The sequence below is a fragment of the Peromyscus maniculatus genome, chromosome 6, assembly GCF_049852395.1.
Source record: "Peromyscus maniculatus bairdii isolate BWxNUB_F1_BW_parent chromosome 6, HU_Pman_BW_mat_3.1, whole genome shotgun sequence".
NCBI lineage: Eukaryota > Metazoa > Chordata > Mammalia > Rodentia > Cricetidae > Peromyscus > Peromyscus maniculatus.
Window position 1 is genome coordinate 96,366,695 of NC_134857.1, and position 25,348 is coordinate 96,392,042.

Here is a 25,348-nt window from a genome sequence, read left to right on the forward strand (position 1 = left end):
CCTAGTCAACAAGCTGAAGAAAGACTGCTCACATCACGCTTCTAGCAGACTCAGTTTCCTTACTCTCCTGTCAGAATTTATATGTCTAGGGCCGGCTTATAGCCAGCAAATTCTGAAATCAATCCTCTCATACTTGATTTATTAGCAAAGGTGTTTTTCTATCCAGTTTATTTCTTGATCATCATTATTATAACTAATATTTTGGTGTTATATGGTGTTCTTAAATATATGGGCAGTCGGGGTTGGGGATTTAGCTCAGTGGTAGAGCGCTTGCCTAGCAAGTGCAAGGCCCTGGGTTCGGTCCTCAGCTCTGGGGAAAAAAAAAGATAAATATATGGGCGGTCTTTGTTTTTGATTTTTCATTGTTGCTTTGTTGTTGAGATGGGTCTTACTATGTTGTCCTAGGTAGCACCTTCCTGCTTCTGCTCCAAGTAGCGGGAATCACAGGGACACAACACTGTTCCTGGCTTCTCTGTCTGTCTGTCTGTCAGTCGCTCTCCCTCTGTTCTGTGTGTGGGGTCACTTGGGGATGGGAAGGAGGCCTCAGAGTACAGCCTGTAGAAATCACTTCCTTCCGTCTATTATTTAGGTGCTAATGACTGAGCTCAGGTCCTCAGACTTAGCCACAGACGCCTCTGTCCCGTGAGCTGTCGTCTCCCTGCCATCCTCTCCTCCTCTGTCCTGAGCTGTCGTCTCCTCCTCTGTCCTGAGCTGTGTCTCCCTCCCGACCTCTCCTCCTCTGTCCTGAGCTGTCGTCTCCCTCCCGACCTCTCCTCCTCTGTCCGTGAGCTGTCGTCTCCCTCCCGACCTCTCCTCCTCTGTCCGTGAGCTGTCGTCTCCCTGCCGCCCTCTCCTCCTCTGTCCGTGAGCTGTCGTCTCCCTGCCGACCTCTCCTCCTCTGTCCGTGAGCTGTCGTCTCCCTGCCGCCCTCTCCTCCTCTGTCCTGAGCTGTCGTCTCCCTGCCGACCTCTCCTCCATGGTTTGCTTCTCAGAAGCCCCTGTTTCATGATTGCTGTGTTTTCTTTTTAAAAGATTCAGGTGAGCGTGTGCCACATGTGTTCCAGGGCCTGTGGAGGCCGGAAGAGGGTGTCCCTCCCTAGAGCTGGAGTCAACAGAGGGTGTGAGCCACTGGACATGGGTGCGGGGAACCAGATTGTGGACCTCTGCAGCAGCATCCAGTGCCGTTAACTGCTGAGCCATTTACTCCAGCCCGTCCATATTTTTAATCATATTTTACCCTCAGCAGTAAAAACAAACAACAACAAAAGCACAGAACTTAAGTATTCAGTAAGGGAGATATCTTTCTTTGTGAGTTGTATTCATGCTGTTATTTACTACTGTATTTAGTGGTTTAGGAAAATAGAGCTGAGCGGTGGTGGCCACGCCTTTAATTCCAGCACTCAGGAGGCAGAGGCAGGGGCAGTCTCTGAGTTCAAGGCCAGCCTGGTCTACAGAGCAAGTTCCAGGACAGCCAGGACACAGAGAAACCCTGTCCCAGAAAACTAAAAAAGAAAATAGGATCTGGGTGGGCATGGCAGCAAATTCTTATAATCCAGAGGCTGAAGCAGCAGAATGCTCAAGGCCAGCTTGAGCTGAGCATCGTGGCACACATCTTTTTTTCTTTTTTAATTAATTTATTTATTATGTATACAGTGTCTTTTAATTATGTTTACAGTGATCTGCCTGCATATATCCCTGCAGGACAGAAGAGGGCACCAGATCTCACTACAGATGGCTATAAGCCACCATGTGGTTGCTGGGAATTGAACCTATGACCTCTGGAAGAACAGCCAGTGCTCTTAACCTCTGAGCCATCTCTCCAGCCCATGGCACACATCTTTAGTCAGGAGGCAGAGGCAGGCAGATCTTCTGTGAGTTTGAGGGCAGCTTGGTCTACAAATCAAGTTGCAGACCGTCAGGAACTTGCTACATAGGGCAAGTGTTCCCAAAGCACTTACATATTCTACCAGTAGTCTGATATTTTAGATCTGCCTCCATCCGAGAGTGTGCGTTCTCCATTTAATTGTAATCATTGTAATCAGTGAATGGAAGTGTCTCATTGTGGTTGTCACTTTCATTTCCCTGAAAGTTACCAGAGCTGGGTGTGGTGGCAAATGCCTTTAGTCCCAGCTCTTGGGAAGCTGAAGCAGGCTGATTTCTGTGAGTTCTGGGACAGCTAGGGTTACAGAGAGACCAGGTTTCAGAAAAATAAAAGTTACTGAGATTAAACTCCTTTCATGTTCTTTATTGTTCTCAGTATATCTGTTTTGTGAAGTACTTTTAAAATCTTAATTAAAGAAAAACTTGTTGGGAGTTTGAACTTAGGTCATCAGACTAGGCAGTAAGCACCCACCCTCCTGAGCCATTGTACCAGCCCTGTTTCCAAATGTATCAACAGTTTACTATGAGATGATTCGTGTGTATTCTAGACTAGTCCTCCGTCAGATGTATGATCTGGAAATGTTTTCTGTCAGGTTGTAGCTTCTCCTTTTTTCTCATCTATTTTCCTTCCTTTCTCCCCCGCCTGCCTGCCTGCCTGCCTGCCTGCCTGCCTGCCTGCCTGCCTGCCTCCCTCCCTTCCTCCCTCCCTCCCTCCCCTTTTGTTTTGTGACTGAGTCTCGTGTATGTAGCCTGGGCGGTCCTTGAACTCGTGTTTCTCATCCCTTAGTCCTCCCGAGTGCTGGGATTGCAGGTGTGAACTACCTTACCTGCTGGCTCCTTTTTATATTGTTGATAGCTTTTTGAGTCACGGAACTTTGAAATTTAAAAGAAAAGAGATAGATTGGTTTTATGTGTGTGGATATTTTTGCCTGCTAGGCGATCCCTTTGCCACTGAGCTACATCCTCAGCACCTTAGTCTGTTTGTAGAGAGGGCCTTGCTCTGTACTCACGCTGGCCTTAAGTCCATTCTCCTACCTTCAGCTTTCCAAATGCTAACGTTAGATCTGCATGTACCACTGTGCCCTGCTAAGATGACTGATCTCTCGCTGCTGGCTCCATTCTACTGTATAACCTACCGTTTGTTTGTTTTTTCTTTTTTCAGTCTTTAAATTCTTGTTTCCTTTTCTTTTTTTCTTCCTTGTCCCTCAGTGCCAAGGACAGAATCCGGAGCCTTGTGTATGCCAGGTGTTAAGTTTCAGACTCTAGACAAACAGCTGAGGTGCCTATTTAACATGGCAAAGTTGGATCTGATCACCAGGCTCTCCCAGCACCCCTCAGTCCCTACCTGTTACAGGGTATGACTGGCAACCCTGAACTTTCCAGCCAAGGGGCTGAGCTGCCCTGCCCCCAGAGGCTCTTCCCTATATAATCCAGACATTGTTGTCATCCCCCCCCCCCCTTTCTCTCCTGGACCTCTGGCCTCCTGGCTGCTGCACCTAGTTCCCTCTTCCTCTCCCCCTTCCCCTCCCCCACTCCCCCACGGCCCAGCTCAGCCTGGGCCTGTCCACTCTGGACTCCCAGATGTCTCTGCCTCTGGCTATGCTCTCCCACACATCTACAGTAAACTTTCTCCTCCACCATACCTATGAGCAGTCATGTCCTTTCCTCTTTATTTCTTTTTTCATTCACCAGGCAAGTGATCTACCATCAAGTTATATACCCTCAAGCCCTACATTTTTTAATATTTGTTTCATGAGTGTTCTGCTTAAAGCATGGTTATAATGGGTGCTTTAAAGTGTTTTGCTGCAATCTGATGTTCTTTAGCCTACAGTGGTGTCTTTTGAGTTCTTTTTTCAATACACCTAGTTGCTTCGATTTTCCTGGTTCTTTGTTTAATAGTTAGGACTGTCTTCTGGATAGTGTATTGTGAGATTCTAGAGTCTGTTTAAATTGTAAAGAAGAGACTTTTTAAAAAAGATTCTTACTCAGGCTGGAGAGATGGCTATCCACCTAGAGCACCCAGATTTAGTTCCCAGCACCCACATGGCAGCTCATAACTGTCTGTAACTCTAGTTCCAGGGGATCTGACATCCTCACACAGACATACATGCAAGCGAAATACCAATGCACATAAAATAAATAAATAAAAAGGAATCATCAAAAAAATTAAAAAAGATTCTTTGCTGTGGGATGTCCTGTATGCTGTGAATGTGTTGCTATGATTGATTGATAAATAAAATGCTGATTGGCCAGTAGCCAGGCAGGAAGTATAGGATAGGCAGGACAAGCAGAGAAGAGAATGCTGGAAGCCGAGGAGAGACACCAGCCTGCCATCCAGGGAGCAACATGTAAAGGCAACAGGTAAAGCCACGGAACACATGGCGACATGTGGATGAACAGAAATGGGCTGAGTTTAAGTGTAAGAGCTAGACAGTGGTAGGCCTGAGCTAATGGCTGAGCAGTTTAATTAATATGAGCTTCTGAGTGATTATTTTATAAGTGGTTGTGGGGTCCATGTGGCTAGGCAGGACTGGAGAAAACTCCAGCTACAGATTCTTAGTTGAAGTTTCAAGTTTCCTTGTTTTCTGTGTCAAGTTCTGTGTTTTCTGTGTCAGCTGTTTTTATAGGATTTGCTGTACCATTTGTCTCTGTACCATTTGTATCTATCCCAAATGTGCAACATCCAGTGACCATTCTGTGACCTGTCAGCAGAACCCCTTTGGTTCACTGGTTGGAGTCAGATTGTGTATGTGTTGCTCCTAAGATACTTTTGTAATGTGTATTTGGTGCTGAGAATCATAGCTTGTTTCTTGTGTGCTCTGCCCACAGGCCAGCAGTTTTAGATAGTTTTAACATCATTGTGTTTGATCTCAAGGTTTACCTGTTCCTATTTGCTTCCTGTATTTTGTATCTTTTCCTTGTCTTGATTTTGGGGACTGTTGGTGATACTTTCACAAATGAGAAAGTGTGCGATAGAATACTTGTATTTGGCTATTTTGTTTAATGTGATGCCCTCCATTTCCATCAATATTGCTGCAAATGATTTGAATACTCCAGTGTGTAGTGTGTGTATGTGTCTTGACACACACCGTATTTTCCTTTTATATTTTAATGGGCATCTAGGCTGATTCTGTGTTAGCTGTAGTGAGCTGTGATGTGGTGAGCATGGGTGTGCATTTATCTCCTTTGTATTCTGGCTTTTATTGCTCTGGGTGTACACCCAAGAGTGAAGGATTCATAGTAAACCCATGGATAGTGTTTTGAGAACCATCTGTATTGATCTTTACAGTAAATGTTCATTTACATCCTCACCAACAGGGTATGATTCCTTTTTGCCAAATCCTCACCAGCATTTGCTAATTTGTTTTTATTTTGATAACTCTACCTGGGGCAAGAAGTTACTTCATTGTAATTTTGTTTTCTATTTCCCTGATGGCTAAAATCATTGAGCAGTTTTTCCATATTTTTATTTCTTTGGAAAAGTATCCATTTAGATCATTGGCATATTTTAAAATAGATTGTTTTGTGAATTTTTTGGTTTGTGTATTCTGGGCATGAATTCTTTGTTGGATATGTGATAGCAGATATTTTCTCCCATTCTGTAGATTGTCTCTTCGATGATTGTGTCTTTTTCCTGCAAAAACTTAGTTTTATGTAATTCCATCTGTCATTTTTTGCTTTTCTTTCCCTGCTTTTGTGGTTCTGTCCAGAAATCATTGGGTCTACTGTCTTTTTAAAGTATATTCCCTTTAGTAGCTTCAGAGTTGCTCATCTTCCATTAAGGACTTTTCATCCATCTTGAGTTGATTTTTATACAAGGCAAGAGGGTAAGTTCAGTCTTTGGCGAGTAGATATCCACATGCTGACAAGGCTGTCCTTTCGCTAGTGTATGGTTTTGGTACCTTTGCAAGAAGTGATTGACTAGTGCCATGGGTTTATCTCTGGGTTCTGCCCTCTGTCCCATCGGGATGTGCATCTCCGTTTGGACCAGCCTACCTAGTGTCGCTGGTTACGGTGGCTCCAGAGTGTACCTTGGAATCAAGTATAATGATGCCTCTGGCTTTGTTCTTGGCTACAGATTGCATTCTCTGCTGGGTCTTTTGTGCTTCTGTATACATTTTAGGATTTTTTTTGTTTGTTTGTTTTTATTCCATTTCTTGGAAGAATGTCTTTCGGCTTTTGATGGAAAATTCGCGTTTGCCAATGAATGAGTAGAATGGATATCTTAACTATATTAACTTGTTCAATACTTTTCATATTTTAATTTCTTTCTTCGGTGCTTTCAAGTTTCACTGTAGTTTTGTACTTCTTAAGTATTATTCCTTGGTAGTGTTTATTTTAAATGCTTTATTTAGAATTTTTAAGTAAGTATAGCAGTCCTTTGAAAGCCTTTTAAAGCATGGTTTTCAGAATATACAAGGTAAATCTATTGTTGAGGTAATAGGGTTTTTGTTTGTTTGTTTTTTGCATATTTTTGAGACAGAGCCTTGCTGTGTAGCCAAAGCTCTCTTCAAAGTCTTGAGATCATTCCAGCACATGGGATATGGGCACTTGCTACAAGGCCAGCCAAGCGTTGGCTGTTCAGTCTTACAGTCAACCTGAATGCGTTAATGTCCATGACAAAGTTCCCGACACAGTCACTCTTACTCACTCTTCCCTCACTTCCATCATGTGAGCTTTCTGTGTGAGAAAAAGTCAGGTTCTCTCAAGTATCAACAGAACATAAAATACAGGCGAAACCTTTAGTTTTATTGTTGAGACTAATCACAAAGTAAAACCTAAGCACTCAGCTCAGCATGGAAGTGCGGCAGTTCTGAGTTCATGAGCTATGTTCTCCCCACAGGTTCAGTTTAACTTGCAGCTTACAAAACCAAGCACATCCATAGACGCACAGCCAGGAACAGCTACTAGCAGGCCTTGTTCAACTAATAAGGAAAAGTAAGTACTCAGTGAGCTACTCTTCGCTATGAAAAAGGAATTCTCTTGTATATGCTTTTAAATTATAGGATCCCCCTTAGATGTATGGTACAAGACTTTGTTAAAGGTAAAGACTGTTCTTGTAAACATTTGGATATAGGTATAGAAATCCTTTTAAAGCTAGGTATAGTGGCACATGCCTTTAACTCCGCCACTCGAGTGGCAGAGATGGGCAAATCTCTTGAGTGCAAAAGCCAAGACCTTGTCTCAGAGATGGTTCAGTGATGTCCTTCTAGAGGACCTGGGTTTGATTCCCACACCCACATGGCTGCCCACAACCCTTTGTAACTCCAAGGGAGATCTGAAGCCTTTTCCTGGCCTCCAGGGGCACTGCACACATGTGCAGACATAAATGCAGGCAAAGCACCCATACACATGAAAGTAAACAAAATACATGCACAGAACTTTTTGGATTAATGATATTCTCAAGTCAATTATATATTTTTTTTTATCATGTGTCACTCACATGCTTTTTTGTTCTAGTAGTATATTTTATTGTCTTCAATATATTGAAGATAACATTCTCAGTGTATATTGGTTCTGTGTTTTCTCATCCCTCTGTGTGTGTTTGCCATGATATAAAATCTTATGGTACTTACAGATTTTTCATTTCTTGTATAGTCCTTATCCCAGTTTTTAGTATAAGTTTAATACTTTTTTTAGAAGGAATTTATTATATATAGAGATATTTGCTTAAAAAAAACCAGTGAGTAGTACACAGATTAAGTGTCCTTTACTCGAAACATTTGAGACCAGCGGTACTTCAAGTTTTTGGAATATTTGCATATACATGGCACCTAAGCCGGAAAGAAAAGATGGATGCTTCTCCTCGACAGCCTGCAGGGGTATTATGTACTTGGTTTGTCGTTTTATTTCTGGTGCTCTTGTCTCATCTGAGCCATCCATCAAATGGGGTCAGCAGATGTTGGAGTTGACAACATGTGGCACCATGTGGGTGATCAAAATAATTGTAGAACATTTTGAATCTGTCAACTAGGGACATTCAACACATACACATAGAAAATGAACAATAAAATGAAATTTAAGACCTAAAGATTGCTTTTTTTTTTTTTTTTTTTTTCAAAGTAGTGAAAATTTAGGACTGGAATCTAAATACTTGAAGAAAAGAGAAGATAGCATTCCTTTACGTGGACTCAGCCAGAATCTATTTAGTCCTTCAGGTGAGGAGATGCTGCACTGGGTATGGTAAAGTTTCATTACCTGTGTCTAAGACTGCAGTAGTAACAGGTTGTGTGTTTTGTTCTCTTTTGCAGACCATCAGAAAGATGGCATGCTGGGAGCATCACAGACATCTTCCAAAGCCACAGTTCTCCCCTCTTCCTCCTCAGCATATTTCCCTGGGCAGCTGCCAACTAGTTAACCTAACACCTTTTATTTCTTACTGACAGGTTAGAAATTGAAGTGCTTAACAATCCACTAATAACCAAACCACCTTCTCCTCACTCCTGGTAGCTCATCTGGACCCTCTGTTCCACTGCTGCCATTTACAAACACGGGAGATTGTTAAGATTCTGAGGAAATGGTGTTTATTCTGTCAACAGAATGCTTCAAAAATACCACTGAATTTGATCAGATTAACAGTTGGTCTGAACAAGAAACACCCTAATGAGAAATGCACCCTGCAAGGGAATAGTAACAAGCTGAAGAAAGCTTGTGGTCCACATTATCACGTTTATTAGCAAAACATCCTTAATTTGCCACCTGACTATTGGGAGAAATAGCTTCAGCCTGTGATTTTTGATCTGTACACTCAAGTCCTTACACTTTTAAAGTTTGTTGTTTTGGCTTGTTTTTTCTTCCATTTTTTATACATATATATATATATATATACATATATATATATATATATATATATATATTGAGACAGTAATTTTTTGTTTGCTTGTTTTTCAAGACAGGGTTTTTCTATGTAGCCCTGGCTGTCCTGGAACTCTGTAGACTAGGCTGGCCTTGAACTCAAGAGATCTGCCTGCCTCTGTCTCCCAAATGCTGAGACTAAAGGTGTGTACCACCATGCCTGACTCATCCAACATTTTTGGACTTTTTTCCCCTCCCATCTCCCCCCAGGTGGTCTACACCTCCCTACCCACATAATTTCATGTTTTTTCTCCCTTAAAAAGAAAAACAAACAAACAGTAAAACAAAAAATACCAAACTAAAATAGTGAAGTCCATTTTGTGCTAGCCAACTATTCCTGGGTATGGGCCCTGCCCTGGAGTTTGGTTGAAACATCCGGTGACACTCTTAAGTACTTTAAATCGCTAGAATGAATTAAGTATTTATAGTGAGTAAATTATTTTCCCTGAAACATCTGATCTATGAAATAATTTTTATATAAAAATAATTTGGACATTGTATTTACATGGCTAAAATGCTTTAGTCATCTGGGCTGAGCTTAGAGTACAAAAACACCTTCAGGGTAATGGCATCATGAATATTCATGGTATTTTTATAGATTGAAATTTGCACTCAGTGTTAATAAAGAAGAAAAATTAACTATAGGAATTTACAACTTTCTTTCTCACTACTAAAACTTCAAAGAACTATTCCTTAGAAATTAAGTAGTTTAAAAAAAACCAAACACCTCCACCATGGGGGCTGGATAGATGGTTAAGGGGTTAAGACCTTGCACTGCTCTAGCGGAGGACCTGAGTTCAGTTCCCAACACACATGTTGGAGTGGTTTAAAATAGCCTGGAACTCCTGCGGATCCACTGTCCTTGGCACACACCATATTCGTGTGCAAATAAATATTCACATATAAACATCCATACAAAACACAAAATTTCCTACATCTTTAACCTTAAGGGTCCCATTTTGTTTTCTTTTTTTTTTTTTCCAAGACAGGGTTTCTCTGTAGCTTTGTGCCTTTCCTGGAACTCACTCTCCTGGAACTCTCTGTAGTCCAGGCTGGCCTTGAACTCACAGAGATCCGCCTGGCTCTGTCTCCCGAGTGCTGGGATTAAAGGCGTGCACCACCACCGCCCGGCCCATTTTGTTTTCTTATTTACAACTACCCAAAGGAAATTAAAATCCTCCTAAGGCCCCCAAATCTTATTTGTAAAACAATCATGTGATAATTTTAAAAGTTCCAAAGGGCTGAAGAATGGCTCGGTGGCTGATGGCTGCTCTTGCAGAGGAATAGGTTCTAGTCCCAGCACCCACATGACAGCTCATAACTGTGTCACTAGAGATCCAAGAGACATGTTGCCCCTCACGTCTGAGTACATTAGGCATAGACATGGTGCAAAGATATACATGCAGGCAAAACATTCATACACATTAAAAAACAATTTTTTTAAAGTACATCAAGGTTGTGTCAGCTTTACTAGGGCCACAGGAAGACAAGGATCTTTAATCTCACTTTCAAGATGCTGCCAACTATCTTCAACAAGAGGTGTAATGAAAAGTCGGTGATGGGTAAGGATATGAGCACCAAAACTACACAGAGAAACCCTGTCTCGAAAAAACCAAAAAAAAAAAAAAAAAAAAAAAAAGTATTGTTGTAATTACTTGAAAGCACTTATTTCTGAAAAGAAGTCTTTGGACAATGCGGGACTGTTGTAAATACTGTGTAATGTACAAAAGGTGTTGTGGCAGGCTTTGGAAGGGATATTATAGCTTTTTAAAAAAGACACTTACTCCTACCCTTACTATTTATAAACACACCATTTCCAAGATAGGACAGCACATTTCACAGCAGCTATCTATCCGAGTGTCTCTGTGCCAAGTGTCCATGCACACAGACCATGCTAATTCTTTGCTCTACCTCTTCAACTTTGGTTTGAAATTGTTTTGTGGTATATAACTGTACATGTGTTTATAATCAAAATGTTGCTGTTAATGCTATTTCTAAAAACTGACTTTTGTTAATAAACTTGAGAATTTTATATGGCAGAAGCATGTTTAGAAAATAAACTGACTTGCATCACCTGTGGTTAGGAAATCAAGTATTTCCACTTGATTTGCAAATGTTGGATTTTTATCTTCAGAGGTTTTTGGTTAGGTGAGGGCAAATGAATGGACTGCAGGAGGTAAGTTAAGGTAAGACTTGTTTCTGTAAAAATGCTTATGGTAACAAAACCCAAAGAGGCCTTACAGGGACTCACAGATCAAGACTTGTTTAAAAAGAAAAAAATCATTAAAATATTTAATTTTATTAACAGAATATTTACATTTTGAGACCTTATTTAATCATAGTGAATGCTCCAAGTTTAAAAAGCATTAGGCAGTAACCACACACAAGATGAAAACAGTGTAAACTATACAATACTTTATGTACAATTTTTACAAAGTAACACTTTTTTAAATAATATAACTGGACACAAAAATATACACTTTAGAGAAATTCACATCAGTAATTGTATAAAGCTCTCTTCTAGGGTCCTGAAAATTGAGGACAAACATTAGCTCTGTAAATAAAGTGTTACTGTGACAGTCCTGAAAGGCCACTATATATATTTATCTACAGATAGATATCACATTGACATTTTCAAGGCTACCAGCTTTACTCTATAATTTGTAGACTATGTATTCAAGTGTTGAGGTCCTTATGATTATGCAAACATCAAAAGAATAGTGGTGTAAGAAGCAGAACACAGATGTATAGGCTCTGACCACCCCAATTGAAATTTTCAGTGGCTGATATTTCCATACTTCAAAACAGCAGTGAATAATGTTTTCAATAAAATTATGGCAAACAAGCTTGGAACATGATTCTGGTTTTCTACAATTTTCACAAGTTTTTGTTGTTTTAAATGCAAACAATTCTTTACCATTTCTTTATTCTAGTGCATCTGCATTAAGGCTTTGAATTATTTGACCCAAGATTTTACAATATTAAAATCTGACTCAGGCTTTTACAATGTTAAAGCGAACAGGTCCACAACCATACTACCTACCATGTCACTGAGTCAACATGAACAGAGGTAAAAGCTCAACACCTTAAGGAAATGGTAGCAGAGACGTGCTAACAGCGGAGTTACATATATAGCTTTTAATTAAAGATGTATAATAAAACAGTTTAGTGGCAAGAGATTGGTGCTAATAAACAAAAGGTTTCTTTTAGAAAGAAATTGTAACATCTTTGGAAAACTGTCCGTTTCTTTCTTTAGTTCCCACGGAGTTCATGCAGATATTTCTTAAGACAATCTTAAAAGTACATTGTAGATGGAAATGGAATGTACATCCAGAACTATAGGTGAAAACTAAGACCTGGGTGTTGAGAGAAAAGTCTTCCTGATTCCGGTCCTCACACATTTGTGTCTTGGAGTAAAGGTTCTTTGGCCTCTCCTGGCGCTTGTGTACTGTGCGGATGGCTGTGACCACCACAGTGCTTTCTCCAGCTGCTGGACCTTAAACTTAAATTAGTATGTTCCGGAATAAACAAGGCCACGAGCAGAGCCAGCAGTACCGAACAGGCTCCAAAGAGGAAGGGGGGACCAGGGATGATGGAGTTCTGAGGAAGAAACAAGAGTTAGGGAGTTTGCACAGATACTTTCCCCTAAAACTGCTTAGCAACTGTTTTCCTCGGGTTTTTTGTTGTTTTGAGACAGGTTCTCTGTTATACAGCTCTGGCTGTCCTGGTGGCCTCCAACTCACAGAGATCCTCCTGTGGGATTAAAGGCGTGTACAACCACCACCCAGATTTTTCTAAGCCAATGACTCCATTGAAGCAACAGTTATAAAATACTTCACATTCTTACTGTAAAGTCCTGCACACAGACTGACGGTTATCTAGACAACTGTGCATTGCTTTCAGCACAGAACCTGAAAACTCAATCTGCTAGTCCCAAGAGGAAGACAGGAACCTCAGAGTCAAGCAAAGCTACACATACTAACACCTATAGAATCAATACCCTTTTTTGTTTGTTTCAAAAACAATATTGCTAACCACAGAAAAAACAGGTAAACAGATTTTATTTTAACCCCAGATCACATTCATTCTGACACAAAACCCTGTATGGTCAGTTTTTGTTGTATGTGGCCCACTTTTTTTTTAAATTTGGAAATAGGCTTGGCTGGGAAAAACTCTTGCTAAATCAAGGAAACCGAAGAGCTGTTTGCATTGGCTCAATGGTTCATGTGGCTTGGCGCTGGTAATTTCAGTTAGCGCATCAACAAATGTATGCATAACCGCCTCCATCTAGAGACGGGTGACAGCTGTGATACAGAAAAGCAGCAGTGTGGAATGCAGAAAGAGCTGACATGCCACTACATACAAATTGACAGTGGGCTTTGAAATTTTTCATTCTTAGAGGAAAAGGATGCACAGACAATTTTGCAAGAAGGTACTCAGAAAAGTTTCTTGGACTTTAAAGATTAATTTCGGTTTTAACAATGGAGGGCTGAATGGAGGGCCCGTTCATGCAAGGCAAGCTCTCTACAGCAGGGCTAAAGTCCCAGTCCATTGGGGTTTCATCTGACCACCTGATGTACTTCAGGTGGGCATCACTGGCTGGCCGTATGTAATCTCAGTATTCAGAAGGCCGGGACAGAAGCATCAGCACAGGGCACACAGTGAGTTCCTGGAACTACAGTGGGCTCTGTCTCAGAAAACCAGAAACAGTTTTACATTAAAGCTTTTGTTTTCAAAACCATCCTGTAGTCCAGCCAAATAAATGGGACATTTTAACATGCAAATTAAGAATTACCTGTTCAAAGTGGTGCTGAGGGCTTGTGTTTGTCCCCAGGTCTGAACCTGTGATTGGCAGTTCTTTAAGTTCCACATGGAATATGTAGAAAATGAACCCATAAAGGGCTGGTCCCAGACCATTGCACAATCCTCGGATTCCTGTTATCATTCCTTGAACAACACCTACATGTTTAAAGAAATCATTTAGCACATTGTCTTTTTTCCTACTCTAAAAAACTACAAACATGAAATCAATCTAAATTGAGACGGCTAACAGATACTAGCAACTTACTCTAACGGAAGCCATCAGGAGTTACTGCCCTACGTTCTGTAAATGCAAGCCCAGACATAACAGGATGAACTCTGGGTAGCAAAAGCACCGCAGCCAGGAACTCCTAAGTACATTAAAACTGTCCCACACAGTTTGCTCCTCAGTCAAATATATACTACTGAGTTTGATTTCAATTTCTTTAGGATCATCTTGCTAAATAAAAATGCAACGTTTTTAACCACAGGCCTTTCCTTTCTAAGTGACCATTTTACTAAGTGACCACTGCCACTGTTCTACTCTCTTTTCTCTTATAGCCAGGTACAGGAAGGACCCTTTTCATCTGTGATCACACCAACAGTTACATGTTCCTACCACAAAACCCTTTTATATTTATTCATGTCTTTTATCTATAGAACACTGAAGCTACAGCATTTTAAAGGGTTACAATGAACCCTAAAGTACTATCACAAGAGCAAAATGACAGTGAAACTTCATTAGGAAATGAGGGCATGAATGTGCACTGTCCCTCACAGGCTCATGTGTTGAATTTCAGTCCCTATTAGTAGTGCTGTTTGGGGAGGCCCAAGAACCAGACTGCTGGGGTGAGTTCTTGGAAACATATCTTGTTCCTGGCTTCTTCCTATCTACTTTCTCAACCACTATGGTGAGTAGCTTCTACCACATGCCTGCCCCTGCTGACATATTCCTCCCTCTGGGCCTACAAACAATGAGGTCAAGCAACCATGGACTGAACCCTTTAAAAACTCTACAACCAGAGCTGGAGAAACAGCTCAGAGGTTAAAAGCACTGACTGCTCTTCCTGAGAACCAGGGTTCAATTCCCAGCAACCACAAACGCTCACAACTGTCTATAACTCTAGTTCCAGAGTATCCCACAACCTCACACAGACATACATGTAGGCAAAACACCAATACACATTAAAAATAAATCATTAAAAAACTCTATAACCAATATAAACCCAGTAAGCTGTTTCTGTCAGGCACTTTATCACAGTGGTGCACACACCCTAACAGCCAAACAGTCAAGGGACCACGAGCCACCTCAGAACCTGCCTTCCCACAGGCAGCCAACGTTCCTATCCACTCACCCTGTTGATCGGCGTCAGCAGTCCGTGAAACAAGGGCACTAACAGCTGGAAAGGTGATGCTAGACATGGCTGCCACTGCCCCAGCAGCCCACATCATCCTGGAATCAGAGCAGCAAAACAAAAATTAATACCGCTTCTCCATTTTACCTGTCAAATCCAACCAAGTCATCCTGACAGTGCAATGGCTGTGGTACAGAAAAGAGAAGTGTAGTTTCTCTGCTCCTCTAATTGGCTCTGGGCAAGTCAGTTAAAGGTATATAGATAGCCCTAGGTACTCTGGAAGCAGTAACTACTTGTTCACAAAGATGGTGTGTTTGTAAAACTGGGTTGTCAAGTTCCAAAACATGATGTACATGGAATATTCTGTGGGAAGTTGGGAGGCTATGTGGAGGATTAAGACATACAATTACTAAGAAACATCAAGCATATTTAAACATCGAGGCCAGTAATCACCCAAAGTTCCCATGGATTTGTGTTTCAGTTTAAAGAGCACTGACTGGATATAATCTTGAAAGTATAAAGGGAAGTAAGCTGGATGTTCCTGGCTTCTTGTTTGAAATACTTCACTTCTGTAAAAGCTGTACTGGAAAATACATGACCCACTAAAACACATTCTTAGTGTTTACTAATAATACTCAAACCCAAAGAGGTGGGCAGCCCACCCACCCATCAACAGGAGCCTGCAGGGAAGCAGCCTGTAAGACAAGCTGGGCCTGGTCGTGAGCCAGGATGGGTAGGAGAAGTGGACTGTGCCCACTCACCCTGCCAGGGAGGAACACTAGTAAACCTGCCCTCCCAACTAGAGGGACAAAACAGATGTAAGGCTTTGCCCCGGAATCCCACGCTGTTTCCTAGTAACAAACTGATTAGATTAAATGCACCTTACAGATTGAATAGCTTAATAATCTCATGTCAAAAACAAACAAACAAAATCCTGCCACTATTTAGCCTTAAGCCAGTCTAGAACATACGGGAAATTGTACCATGCAGGCTCTAAGGCCCAGCAAGAAGCAGGCTGAAGTTAATGGCTTAGCTGAGAAGGAAAAAAGGGGCAGGGCTGGGCATGGTTGTGCACACCTGTAGTCCCAGCACTTGTGAGGCTTAGGCAGCCTTAGCTTAAAAGGAAAGAAGAAAAAAGGGAATATGTCTCAAAAACAAAAAGACACAAAGAAAAAAAAATTTTGATGGAGGTGTGTCCCACACCATACCACGCATACATGGATTCTGGGTTAAATTCACACGTGTCTGAGGTTGGGAGGGTGATATATTACTGGGGAGTTAAAAGAGGACTGGGCGGCAGGTAGTAAAGGGCTAATGTGATCAAGACATTATACAAGTGAAAATTTCTAAGAATATAAAAAAATTAAGAAAATGAACATTACAATATTATACCTACCAAGGTTCTGAACCAAAGCCATACCATGCCAGCTGCAATATTTGAAATCCCAGACCCAATAAGATGGTGTTCTTATTTCCAATTGACCTCATGAGTAAACTCAAGACTATGGTCTAGAAGACAAACACATACACACACATGATTATCACAAAGTTTTTTGTTTTAATTGCTTATTTATTTATTTATTTGTTTGTTTATTTATTTATTTATTTATTTATTTGTTGGAATTTGGTCTCTCTTCCCACATAAGGGTCCCAAGGATTGAACTCAGGTCTTCAGGCTTGGTGGCAAGTTCCTTTACCCACTGAACCATCTCACTGGGCTATACCACAAAGCTTTTTTAAAAAGGTGGTTTCTTTCACTCTGATGAAGTGGTTTTTCAGCATTAACTGCCCCAACTAGCTCAGAGCTCAGTGTTCATGCCTGCCACCAGCCACCACCATGTTCCTGCATGAGTCCTAGGCTAGCCATGAGTTAGAATGAGTACTTGCCTCAAAATAGGTTCCTAGAAGGATTTCAAGTGATAACACACTACTACCAGACCAAGCTCCTAGAGATCTGAGCTCTCAGCTCTATTTAAGACTGGTAAACGTGAAGAGCATATAGGACCGAGTCTCCTGCCACCTTGTGGGATTAGACACTTCGGGAGCCAATCCACAAAATTCGCTGAGCAGCAGTCTGCCAGAAGTTCAACTCACTAAAAAACATCTGGGTAAAGCTAGTATTCCCCAGTCTAACAAGTATGTGAAATTTTCAATTTTTATTTCCTTGAATAAGATTTTATTATGTTATTTCCTTTTAAGGCAATACATCCCTAATATTTGTGTGTGGGGCATGGTGGACAGTATTACAGACAACATATTGGAAGGACTAGAATGCAAGAATTTCTGCTTTACTTATAGAATGTATCAGAGACAGACTTCAGTTAGTCAAAAGAAATCTTGAATATACTCAAAACTCTATTAGGTCTCAGGAAGTCCATATATGTCCAGAAATGATAGTCTTGGCTCAATTCAAGCTGAACTATAAAAGGATTTCTGGTCATTAGCTAAAAGCCAGCTTTCCTTAGGAACTTGTAAAAATGTCCCATCTGCCAAAGGAGTCATTTCCCTCGCCTCCGGCAGAAGGGACATATGGTTCACCACTGACACACACCTGTGGTTGCACATCAAAGCTCACACTCCAGGCTCCCTCAGTCCCTATTCACAAGTATCCTTGTAAGTTTCAAAGTCCACACTAGCTTCCCGGCCCTTCCCCCGCCACCCCGAGCTACTTATCCTCCTTCCAACCACTATTTTCTGTTCCCTCTCTGGCTATTTCTTGCTATTCCCACCTCCCTAGCCCTGGCCATTTTCAGTCTGTTTCTCTCTGCTCTCGACTCTTCCAAATACCTTTGGCTGGTCTCTCTCTGATCTACAATAAAGACTGTGCCCCTTTCTTTGTAAAGAAACTATTTCAGGGGCTGGAGAGATAGCACAGGAGAACTGACTGCTCTCCCAGAGGTCCTGAGTTCAATTCCCAGCAACCACATGGTGGCTCACAACCATCCATAATGAGATCTGGTGCCCTCTTCTGGCCTGTAGTCACACATGCTGTATACATAATAAATAAATCTTGGGGAAAAAAAAGAAAAAAAGAAACTATTTCAGTAGTTTCTTTACTACACCCATTTGCATACACTGTGGCATCCAATTTCTGGGAAGAATGAGGATGCAAAGCTTAAAGAATTTGGGAAAGTGGACTCAAGACTACCCCCAAACATGGCATTTGCCTCTCAAAAGTCTTGCTTCCTCTTAAGGCTCTAAAGCAGTGGGTCTCAACCTTCCTAGTGCTGTGACCCTTTAATACAATTCCTTAATGTTGTGGTGACCCCCAACCATACAGTTATTTTCATTGCTAATTCATAACTGTAATTTTGCCACTGTTATGAATCGTAATGTAAATATCTGATATGCCAGATATCTGATATGCAACCCCCAAAGGGGTTGCAATCCGTGGGTTGAGAACCACTGCTCTAGAGGTTCACAGACTCTCATTACTGATGCACTCAGAGGAAAAGCACTGCTAAAACCAGATTCATCTTGATGAAATCCCTGCTGCCTCAGGTAAGAACACAGGAGGCTGGCTCCATACACAGTTGGCAGCTGAAGGGCCAGCCCATGGGCAGAGGCATGCACTCTTGGGAATGTGAGGCTAAGAAAGCTGGAGCTTTCCAAACAGATCACAACTACAAAAAAACCTGCCTGTAAAGCAGCACCTCACAGCCTTCACTCAACACAGTCAACTAGTAATTGTTGACCTACAGAATTCAGGTTTCTCAATTTAAGAAGCCAGGGACCAATAACTCCTAATTTAGGAAAGGGTAGAAAAAGAGAGCTTGGGTTCACCTCTGCTCACAACAAAACATCTTGTGCATTGCTAGACTGTTTACAGACTTGCAAGTGGGAACAAAAGGTAAATGTACTTAAGACCGCGAGGAGTCATTCAAGTCAGAACAGAATCCAGAAACACAGGTCTCCTCCCTTCCTGGGGTCACATCCTGTGCACAATTTTCAAGGCTCACCGCTGCTGAGAATCTCTCACACAAGACTACAAGACCCTAGCATCAACAAGCACTGTTCACCTACTGGGCTGACCAAGGCTTCCAGGAGCCCCTTAGGATTTACTTGCTAGCCTTCCTTCCTTCCTTCCCTTATCCACACCAGCAGGACCAAAGAGGCCTCTGCTTTCTTACTGGACCACGACCATTCCCACCCTTGGGGCATTATTCCCATCATCCAACCTCTTCCAACCAATTCTCTCCCACCAGCTTTTTCTATAGCTTATTCTGCATCTCCTTGGCCAAGTGCCACCTTGTACATCACGCACTTCCCAGACCCTGCTTACTAATAAAACCTCTCCCCATGTTTCTCTACCACTTCTCCCCTTCTTTGAAGTTTTCATCCTAGCTGATGTTTCCAATCATTTCCCTACATCATGTTTCAGTCTCTAGAACATAAACTCTGAACAGCAGGGATCAACACCACTGGTTTACCCACAGTGTCTGTTGTACTATAGACATTCAGTGAATATTTGTTGATGACTGACTTCACAGAACAAGGAGTTCTGATATACATCAATAAACTGTCATTCTTGTTAAACATCACACATTCACTAATGTGTGTCCATCCTAAAAATCGGATCAATTACTTGCTATATTAACGCACGTTTTTTAATAGATCAGAGACTCTTGTCATGTCTTGTCAGGCATGGTAGCACATGCCTTTAATCCCAGCACTCAGGAAGTAGAAGCAGGAGGATCTCTGAGTTCAAGGCCAGCTGGGTCTACATGGTGACCCCCAGAAGAGTCAGGACTACACAGAGAGACCCCATCTCCCAAACAAAACTGTATGAGACCTCATTTGGAAGGGCTGCCTACCCTCTATGACCTCACTCCAACAGAAACTCACCTGTGCAATAATGGACAGAATCCCGAGAACTGCTATAAAGGCCGCAACACTCTCTGGGGAAAATTTCATTATCTAGAAGGTTTCCAAAACAAGTAAAATTAACGAACAAAGAAGCACAGAAAACATGAAGTTATTGTAACTACTTGTACATTAATAGTAAATGGCTAGAAAAATGCTTTATCAACGACTTTTCGTTCTAATTTTAAATTACTTATACACAAAGGATTCTATAGAAAAATGACTTATCATATGAAAAATTTTTTCTTATACTTAACAAATCCCTTTTATTTGGTTATACTAAGCTATCAAGCAACCAAAATCACAACATGAAGTCTTGGGTTTCACCTCCACTACCAAAGATGGGGAGCAGAAATAGGTACTCTGAACAGGAGGTTAAATCCTTGGTTACTACATAGAAATCCTATCTTGAAAAACAATAATTCTTGCTGGCTATTGTTTATAAAATAGTATTCTTTTTTTTGGGGGGGGGGGCACTTTTTGAGACAGGGTTTCTCTGTGTAGCTTTGCACCTTTCCTGGATCTCACTCCGTAGACCAGGCTGGCCTCGAACTCAGAGATCCACCTGCCTCTGTCTCCCAAGCACCGCCACCACCGCCACCCGGCTAAAATAGTATTCTCTTGTCTTTTGATTTTTGTGTGTGTGTGTGTGTGTGTGTGTGTGAACTTGACACAAACTAGAGTCATCTAGGAAGAGAAAACCATAACTAAGAAATGTCTCCATCAGACTGGCCTCTAAGCAAGTCTGTGGGGACACTTTCGTGATTAATGTCTGATGTGGGAGGGTCCAGGACACTATAGGTGGTGCCACCCTGGGGCCAGGTGGTCCTAGGAGGTATGAGAAAGGCAGCTGAACATGCACTGGCGGAGCAAGGCAATGAGCAGCATTGCTGCATGGTGTCTGCTGCAGTACCTGGCCTGCTCTTCTTCAATGATGGACGAAGCATGGAAGTAGAAGGCAAAGATACACTGTTTTATCCGAGCAGCAGAAGGCACACTAGGCGAGCATTCATTTCACACGTGAGTACAGCTCCCTGAGAAGGAAATCCTGTTCTTAGAGCGCTAACCCTGACAAGCTACTATGGCAGGACCTTACCTGTCTGAGGTACAGGAAGAAGCTGGAGTACTGGCCTGCCTCCGGTAGGTAGGAGAGAAACACCGTGATACAGATCAGCAGCACTATGGAATCTTGGCCCACTTTTTTTAAAGACTAGAATAGGAGGAGAAACATCAAGGCACACCTATGTTAAAAACTCACAACTAGTTTTCTCTTTACTTAATCCTTCCCAAGCTAAGCTAAAAAATATTTCAAAATGTTAAAAAATAAATAAATCTTTAGCCTTGTATGCTTATAATTGCAGAACTCAGGAGAATGATGAAGAATGATCAAGTAACGGGCCAGCCTGGGCTACACAGTGAGACCCTGATTATAATAAATATATAAATACTCCTTAAGGTGCTTTCCCCAAAAAACATCCAGAGAGAAGTAATCACACTCCACTGCATCAGGTATTCACTCTTTTGCCAAGGAGGAACTTACTGCAAAGGGGTCAGCCTGCTCCCAGGAAATGGGCGCTCCCCACGATGCTGGCCGCATCTTCTCAGGCAATGATTCTGGCACAGCGACGAGGATAAAACAAATGTCTAGCAGAGCTATTGCTGTAGCAAGGACCACCACTAAGCTGTCCCCATACACGCGTCCAAGGTAAGCTCCAATCGCAGGGCTGGTGACTAAGCTGGCGGCAAACGTCGCTGAAACCTGCAATCAAACACAGAGAGGGGCTGATCTGGGACCCCCTGCCAGCACCAGTCATCATTCCCCTTCGCCAGCCAGCTGCCCTGCACTCTTCCTGTACTCGCCTGCAGGAAAATCAGCACCTCAGATGCTTGTCTGAGGAGATGTGCTAGCCTCTCAAACTTTCGCTTAAACTTGGGAGCCTTTGTACATCCTACAGACAAATTCATAGCTGATTTAGTTGAGGAAAAGTGAGGACCCAGAGAACTTCATGAATACATGAGTCCTCGCTCAGTATACTTTCTATAAACAGTCTAAAGTCACTCACTGCTACAAGGAGACTCAATGTCGTGATTTCTCTCATCAAAATTAAATAGATAATTAAATGCTTATCATGACACATACTCAGAGCTACCTGAAATCAAACTTAAAGACTTTGAACTGCAGGATTACAAAGAACAAAACTACCTGGCACTGAGACCCTCTCTCGACCCCTGAGGAAGTGGGGACAAGCAGAGATAAGATTATCGAGAAGAGGGTCACCCCAGACACTGCCACTTTATACCACAGCCATGAGCTGCAAATCAGCAGATATGAAAGCAGATAATGCCTAAGCAAAACCACACTCTTCGAGGGAACTAGAAAGCAAAGCTCCACAGCTGCCTACCTTGTGTGAGACCCTGTGTTCACTCTCCAGCACTCAGGAGACAGACAAGAAATCAAACTGGGAACTTTACTGTTTCTATGCCATTTGGACTTTTGAATGTAGCTAATCAAGAGGTTATTTGCACTTTATGAATAATGGTTAAAATGAATACAGGCCTTTTTAATTTTTTTACATTTATTTATTTAGGCATTCATTCATTTATTTCTGTGTGCTTGTGCACATGTACAGAGGTCAGAGGACACGTTGTCACTCTTGGTTCTCTACTTTTGTCTATGTGGGACCCAGGAATCAAACCAGATCATCATCCCTTCCCATCTTCTCAAAGCACTAACACACATGAAATGAAATCTAAAAGCTGCTACTCATCAAGGGCCCAAGTCCTCACAACTAAACTTTAGAAAGGTCTCTCTTAACCCCAGCACCATCAAGAGGCAGTCACCTCCAGTCTGTCCCAAACAAACAGCGCACAGCAAGCATGGATGGATCCGGTAAACCTCAAGATCGCTAAGTGAAAGATCCCAGACACAAAGACTGTCTTACACTATGTAATTTGTAGGAAATGTCTACCAAAGGCAACAGCCTAGACAGAGTGTGCGGATTGCTGTCTGGGCTCAGGGTGGAGGGAGGACAGATGATAAATGGGTCTGAGGGTGTTCCCTGGGTCGATGGAGATACTCTAAAACCAGACAGCGGTGGTATCTCATTAGGGAGCCAGAGCACAGCAGCTGTGTGGGGCAAAGGGCACTGACTTTCACTGTGCACGTCAGATGAGCTCACACTTGCAAAGCAGCAAAGGCCCAATCAGGGTCTGTCTGTGTTCTAGACCTCTCCATTCTACCAGCTTGTGATCACTTCTTTCTGGCAGAAAGAGAAAGGACTACCAAGGTCACTTTTCCCTTTCTCTAAATCTACATTGTTTCTATGTTAGTATCATTTGCTGGGTTATGCTTTTAAAGGTAGGACATTCTTCACTTGACCTTAGCCAAAACTAAGAAGTGGCCAGACTGGAAAAGTCTTCTTGTTGGTTGTTCTTTGCAAAGGGTCTTGTTATGTAGCTCTGGCTGGCCTGGAAATTGCTATGTAGACCAGGCTGGCCTCAAATGCAAAGACACCTGTCTACCTCTGTCTGAGTCCTGGGATTAAGGGTGTGCATGGCCATACCAGGCTTGTGAAATTCTTACTGAAAAGTTATGACTAGCCTTGTGCAGTGGTTTGTCTGTAATCCCAGCACAGAGGCAGAAGCAAGCCAGCCTGGGCAGAGTAAGGCCCTATCTGAAAAAGCAAAGGCCTTGGCTAGGAAAATCAGTTACTTCCCATGACCCCAACCTCCAACTAGATTACAATGATGGTTGCACACCTGTAAAAGCTTACTAAAATCCTCTGACTAGACACATAAAATGGATGACTTATAAGTAGACTCCAATAAAGCTGTTTTTTGTTTGTTTGTTTTGTTTTGTTGTTTTTGTTCTTCTAGACAGGGTTTCTCTGTATAGTTTTGAAGCTTGTCCTGGAACTCACTTTGTAGCCCAGGCTGGCCTTGAACTCACAGATCCACCTGTCTCTGCCTCCAGAGTGCTGGGATTAAAGGCGTGCTCCGCTGCCACTGCCACCGCCGCCGCCGCCACCACCACCACTGACGCCGCCGCCCAGCTCTTGTTTATTTTTTTTAATCCTGGCTATCATTAGCCTCATTACCATTTTAAAAGGTTTAATCCTCCAACTAAAACCATTAGTATTTTTTATGAGTTTCCCCCCTAAATATACTCCCTACACCTCCTCTACCAAAGCCTGCCAACATCATAATTTTTTGTAGTACCTTTGAATCAGAAATCAGTCTTTCGTGGAACTAAGAGTCAATCAGATACAATCCCCAGTCCTTATTTATCACACATATATCTCGTATTTGCTGAAACTCATCCCTGCCCTACTTCTGGCTATTTAAGCAACAATACGTTAGTATGGTTATGGTAGCCATTTTTCCTAGCTTTGAGGAGAGCAGACTGTATTGCAATAGTCACTATACCTGTGCAGGTATTGGCAAGCAATTGCCTGTGAGGCACATGAGCTAAGAAGGTATTACATTGCTTCTTCAGTTTATAAGGTGTGCGTGTGTGTAGGGAGGATGTACCATGGCACACAGGTGGAGGTCAGAGGAAAACGTGCAGGAGTTGGTTCTTTCCTGTCCTGTGGGTTCTGGAGATGAAACTCAAGTCATCAGGTGTGGTAGCAAGCTCGCTTACCTGCTGAGCCATCTCTCCAGGTCTGGTTAGTACATTCTTAAGTTGTCAATACACACACACACTAACAATGGGATAGAGACTGTAAATGGCTCACAAAGCCTCAGAAAGATTTACTGAACCCTGACCTAGATGTCAGCCTCTTATATTTTAGATTAATTCAGTGAGTTATTAAATGAGTAGTAATTTACTTCCTTATTTTTAGGATTCCAATAAAAAAATCTGACAAGATATACAATCATTTAAATTATGATACCAATTATAGATATTCCTGAATGGTAACTATCAAAGCTTATATGGCTCTAGGCTTTCATGTGGTCTTGTTTAATTAGCATAGATTAATTAAGTAATATGTGTTAGCCTCCTAATTCTGAGATTACAGGCATGTACCACAGCAACCTTGAAAAGACTCTGAAACGCAATCTAATGAATGATTACTCATTAGCACTTCTTGCAGAAAGGGACACTTAGCACTTAATACAAGGCATTCCGCAGCAGCACACAGACTGCTGGAAGGAATGAGTATACATACCAGCCCATAAGCCATACTTCTTTCATGTTCTTGAGTTATATCTGCTACATATGCAAATACCACAGAGAATGTCACTGCAAAAACCCCAGAAACAGAGATAACAGCAAAGTACCACCTAAGAATGAAAAGCAAGCAAGAAAGAATGATTAGAACTATCACCAGTACTTAAAATGTTCCTTCTTGTCTATTAGTTACAGTATGAACAACTCATTTCAGTCAAGAAGTTTCTAGGACAATACATGAATGAACACATCCAAAAGTCCTAGGCCAGTTACGGTGAAAGCATACGAACAGCAACAAGCGAAAAACTAAGTATGCTTCTGCACTCATTACGACTTTCCATCCAAGTACCGTGCAGAAACAAAATCCAGCAAGAACCCGAAATGACAACAAGCACAAGTGACAAACAAGCCACTGCACGTT

General features: G+C 41.9%; 2 protein-coding genes across 6 annotated transcripts in view; one reads left to right on the top strand and one right to left on the bottom strand.

The window, feature by feature from the left end:
- The window catches only part of Sass6 (SAS-6 centriolar assembly protein), a 33,523-nt gene extending 25,064 nt beyond the window's left edge, over window positions 1–8,459 (top strand). For 2 of the 3 annotated variants that reach the window (XM_042279797.2, XM_042279795.2), the window contains 3 exons: window positions 6,725–6,819; window positions 7,945–8,039; window positions 8,133–8,459. In XM_042279797.2, coding sequence (XP_042135731.1) covers window positions 6,725–6,819; window positions 7,945–8,039; window positions 8,133–8,239 — 297 coding nt within the window. In that variant the 3' untranslated portion in view covers window positions 8,240–8,459. The remainder of the gene's footprint in view (window positions 1–6,724; window positions 6,820–7,944; window positions 8,040–8,132) is intronic. The other variant, XM_042279796.2, reaches the window with a different exon arrangement.
- Window positions 8,460–10,997: 2,538 nt separating this feature from the next.
- Window positions 10,998–25,348, bottom strand: part of Slc71a1 (solute carrier family 71 member 1) — a 32,498-nt gene continuing 18,147 nt past the window's right edge. For 2 of the 3 annotated variants that reach the window (XM_076574868.1, XM_076574869.1), the window contains exons 5-12: window positions 24,926–25,040; window positions 21,295–21,513; window positions 20,851–20,964; window positions 19,737–19,808; window positions 16,288–16,400; window positions 14,892–14,989; window positions 13,532–13,695; window positions 10,998–12,336 (exon numbers count right to left, since the gene is read on the bottom strand). In XM_076574868.1, coding sequence (XP_076430983.1) covers window positions 12,130–12,336; window positions 13,532–13,695; window positions 14,892–14,989; window positions 16,288–16,400; window positions 19,737–19,808; window positions 20,851–20,964; window positions 21,295–21,513; window positions 24,926–25,040 — 1,102 coding nt within the window. In that variant the 3' untranslated portion in view covers window positions 10,998–12,129. The remainder of the gene's footprint in view (window positions 12,337–13,531; window positions 13,696–14,891; window positions 14,990–16,287; window positions 16,401–19,736; window positions 19,809–20,850; window positions 20,965–21,294; window positions 21,514–24,925; window positions 25,041–25,348) is intronic. The other variant, XM_076574870.1, reaches the window with a different exon arrangement.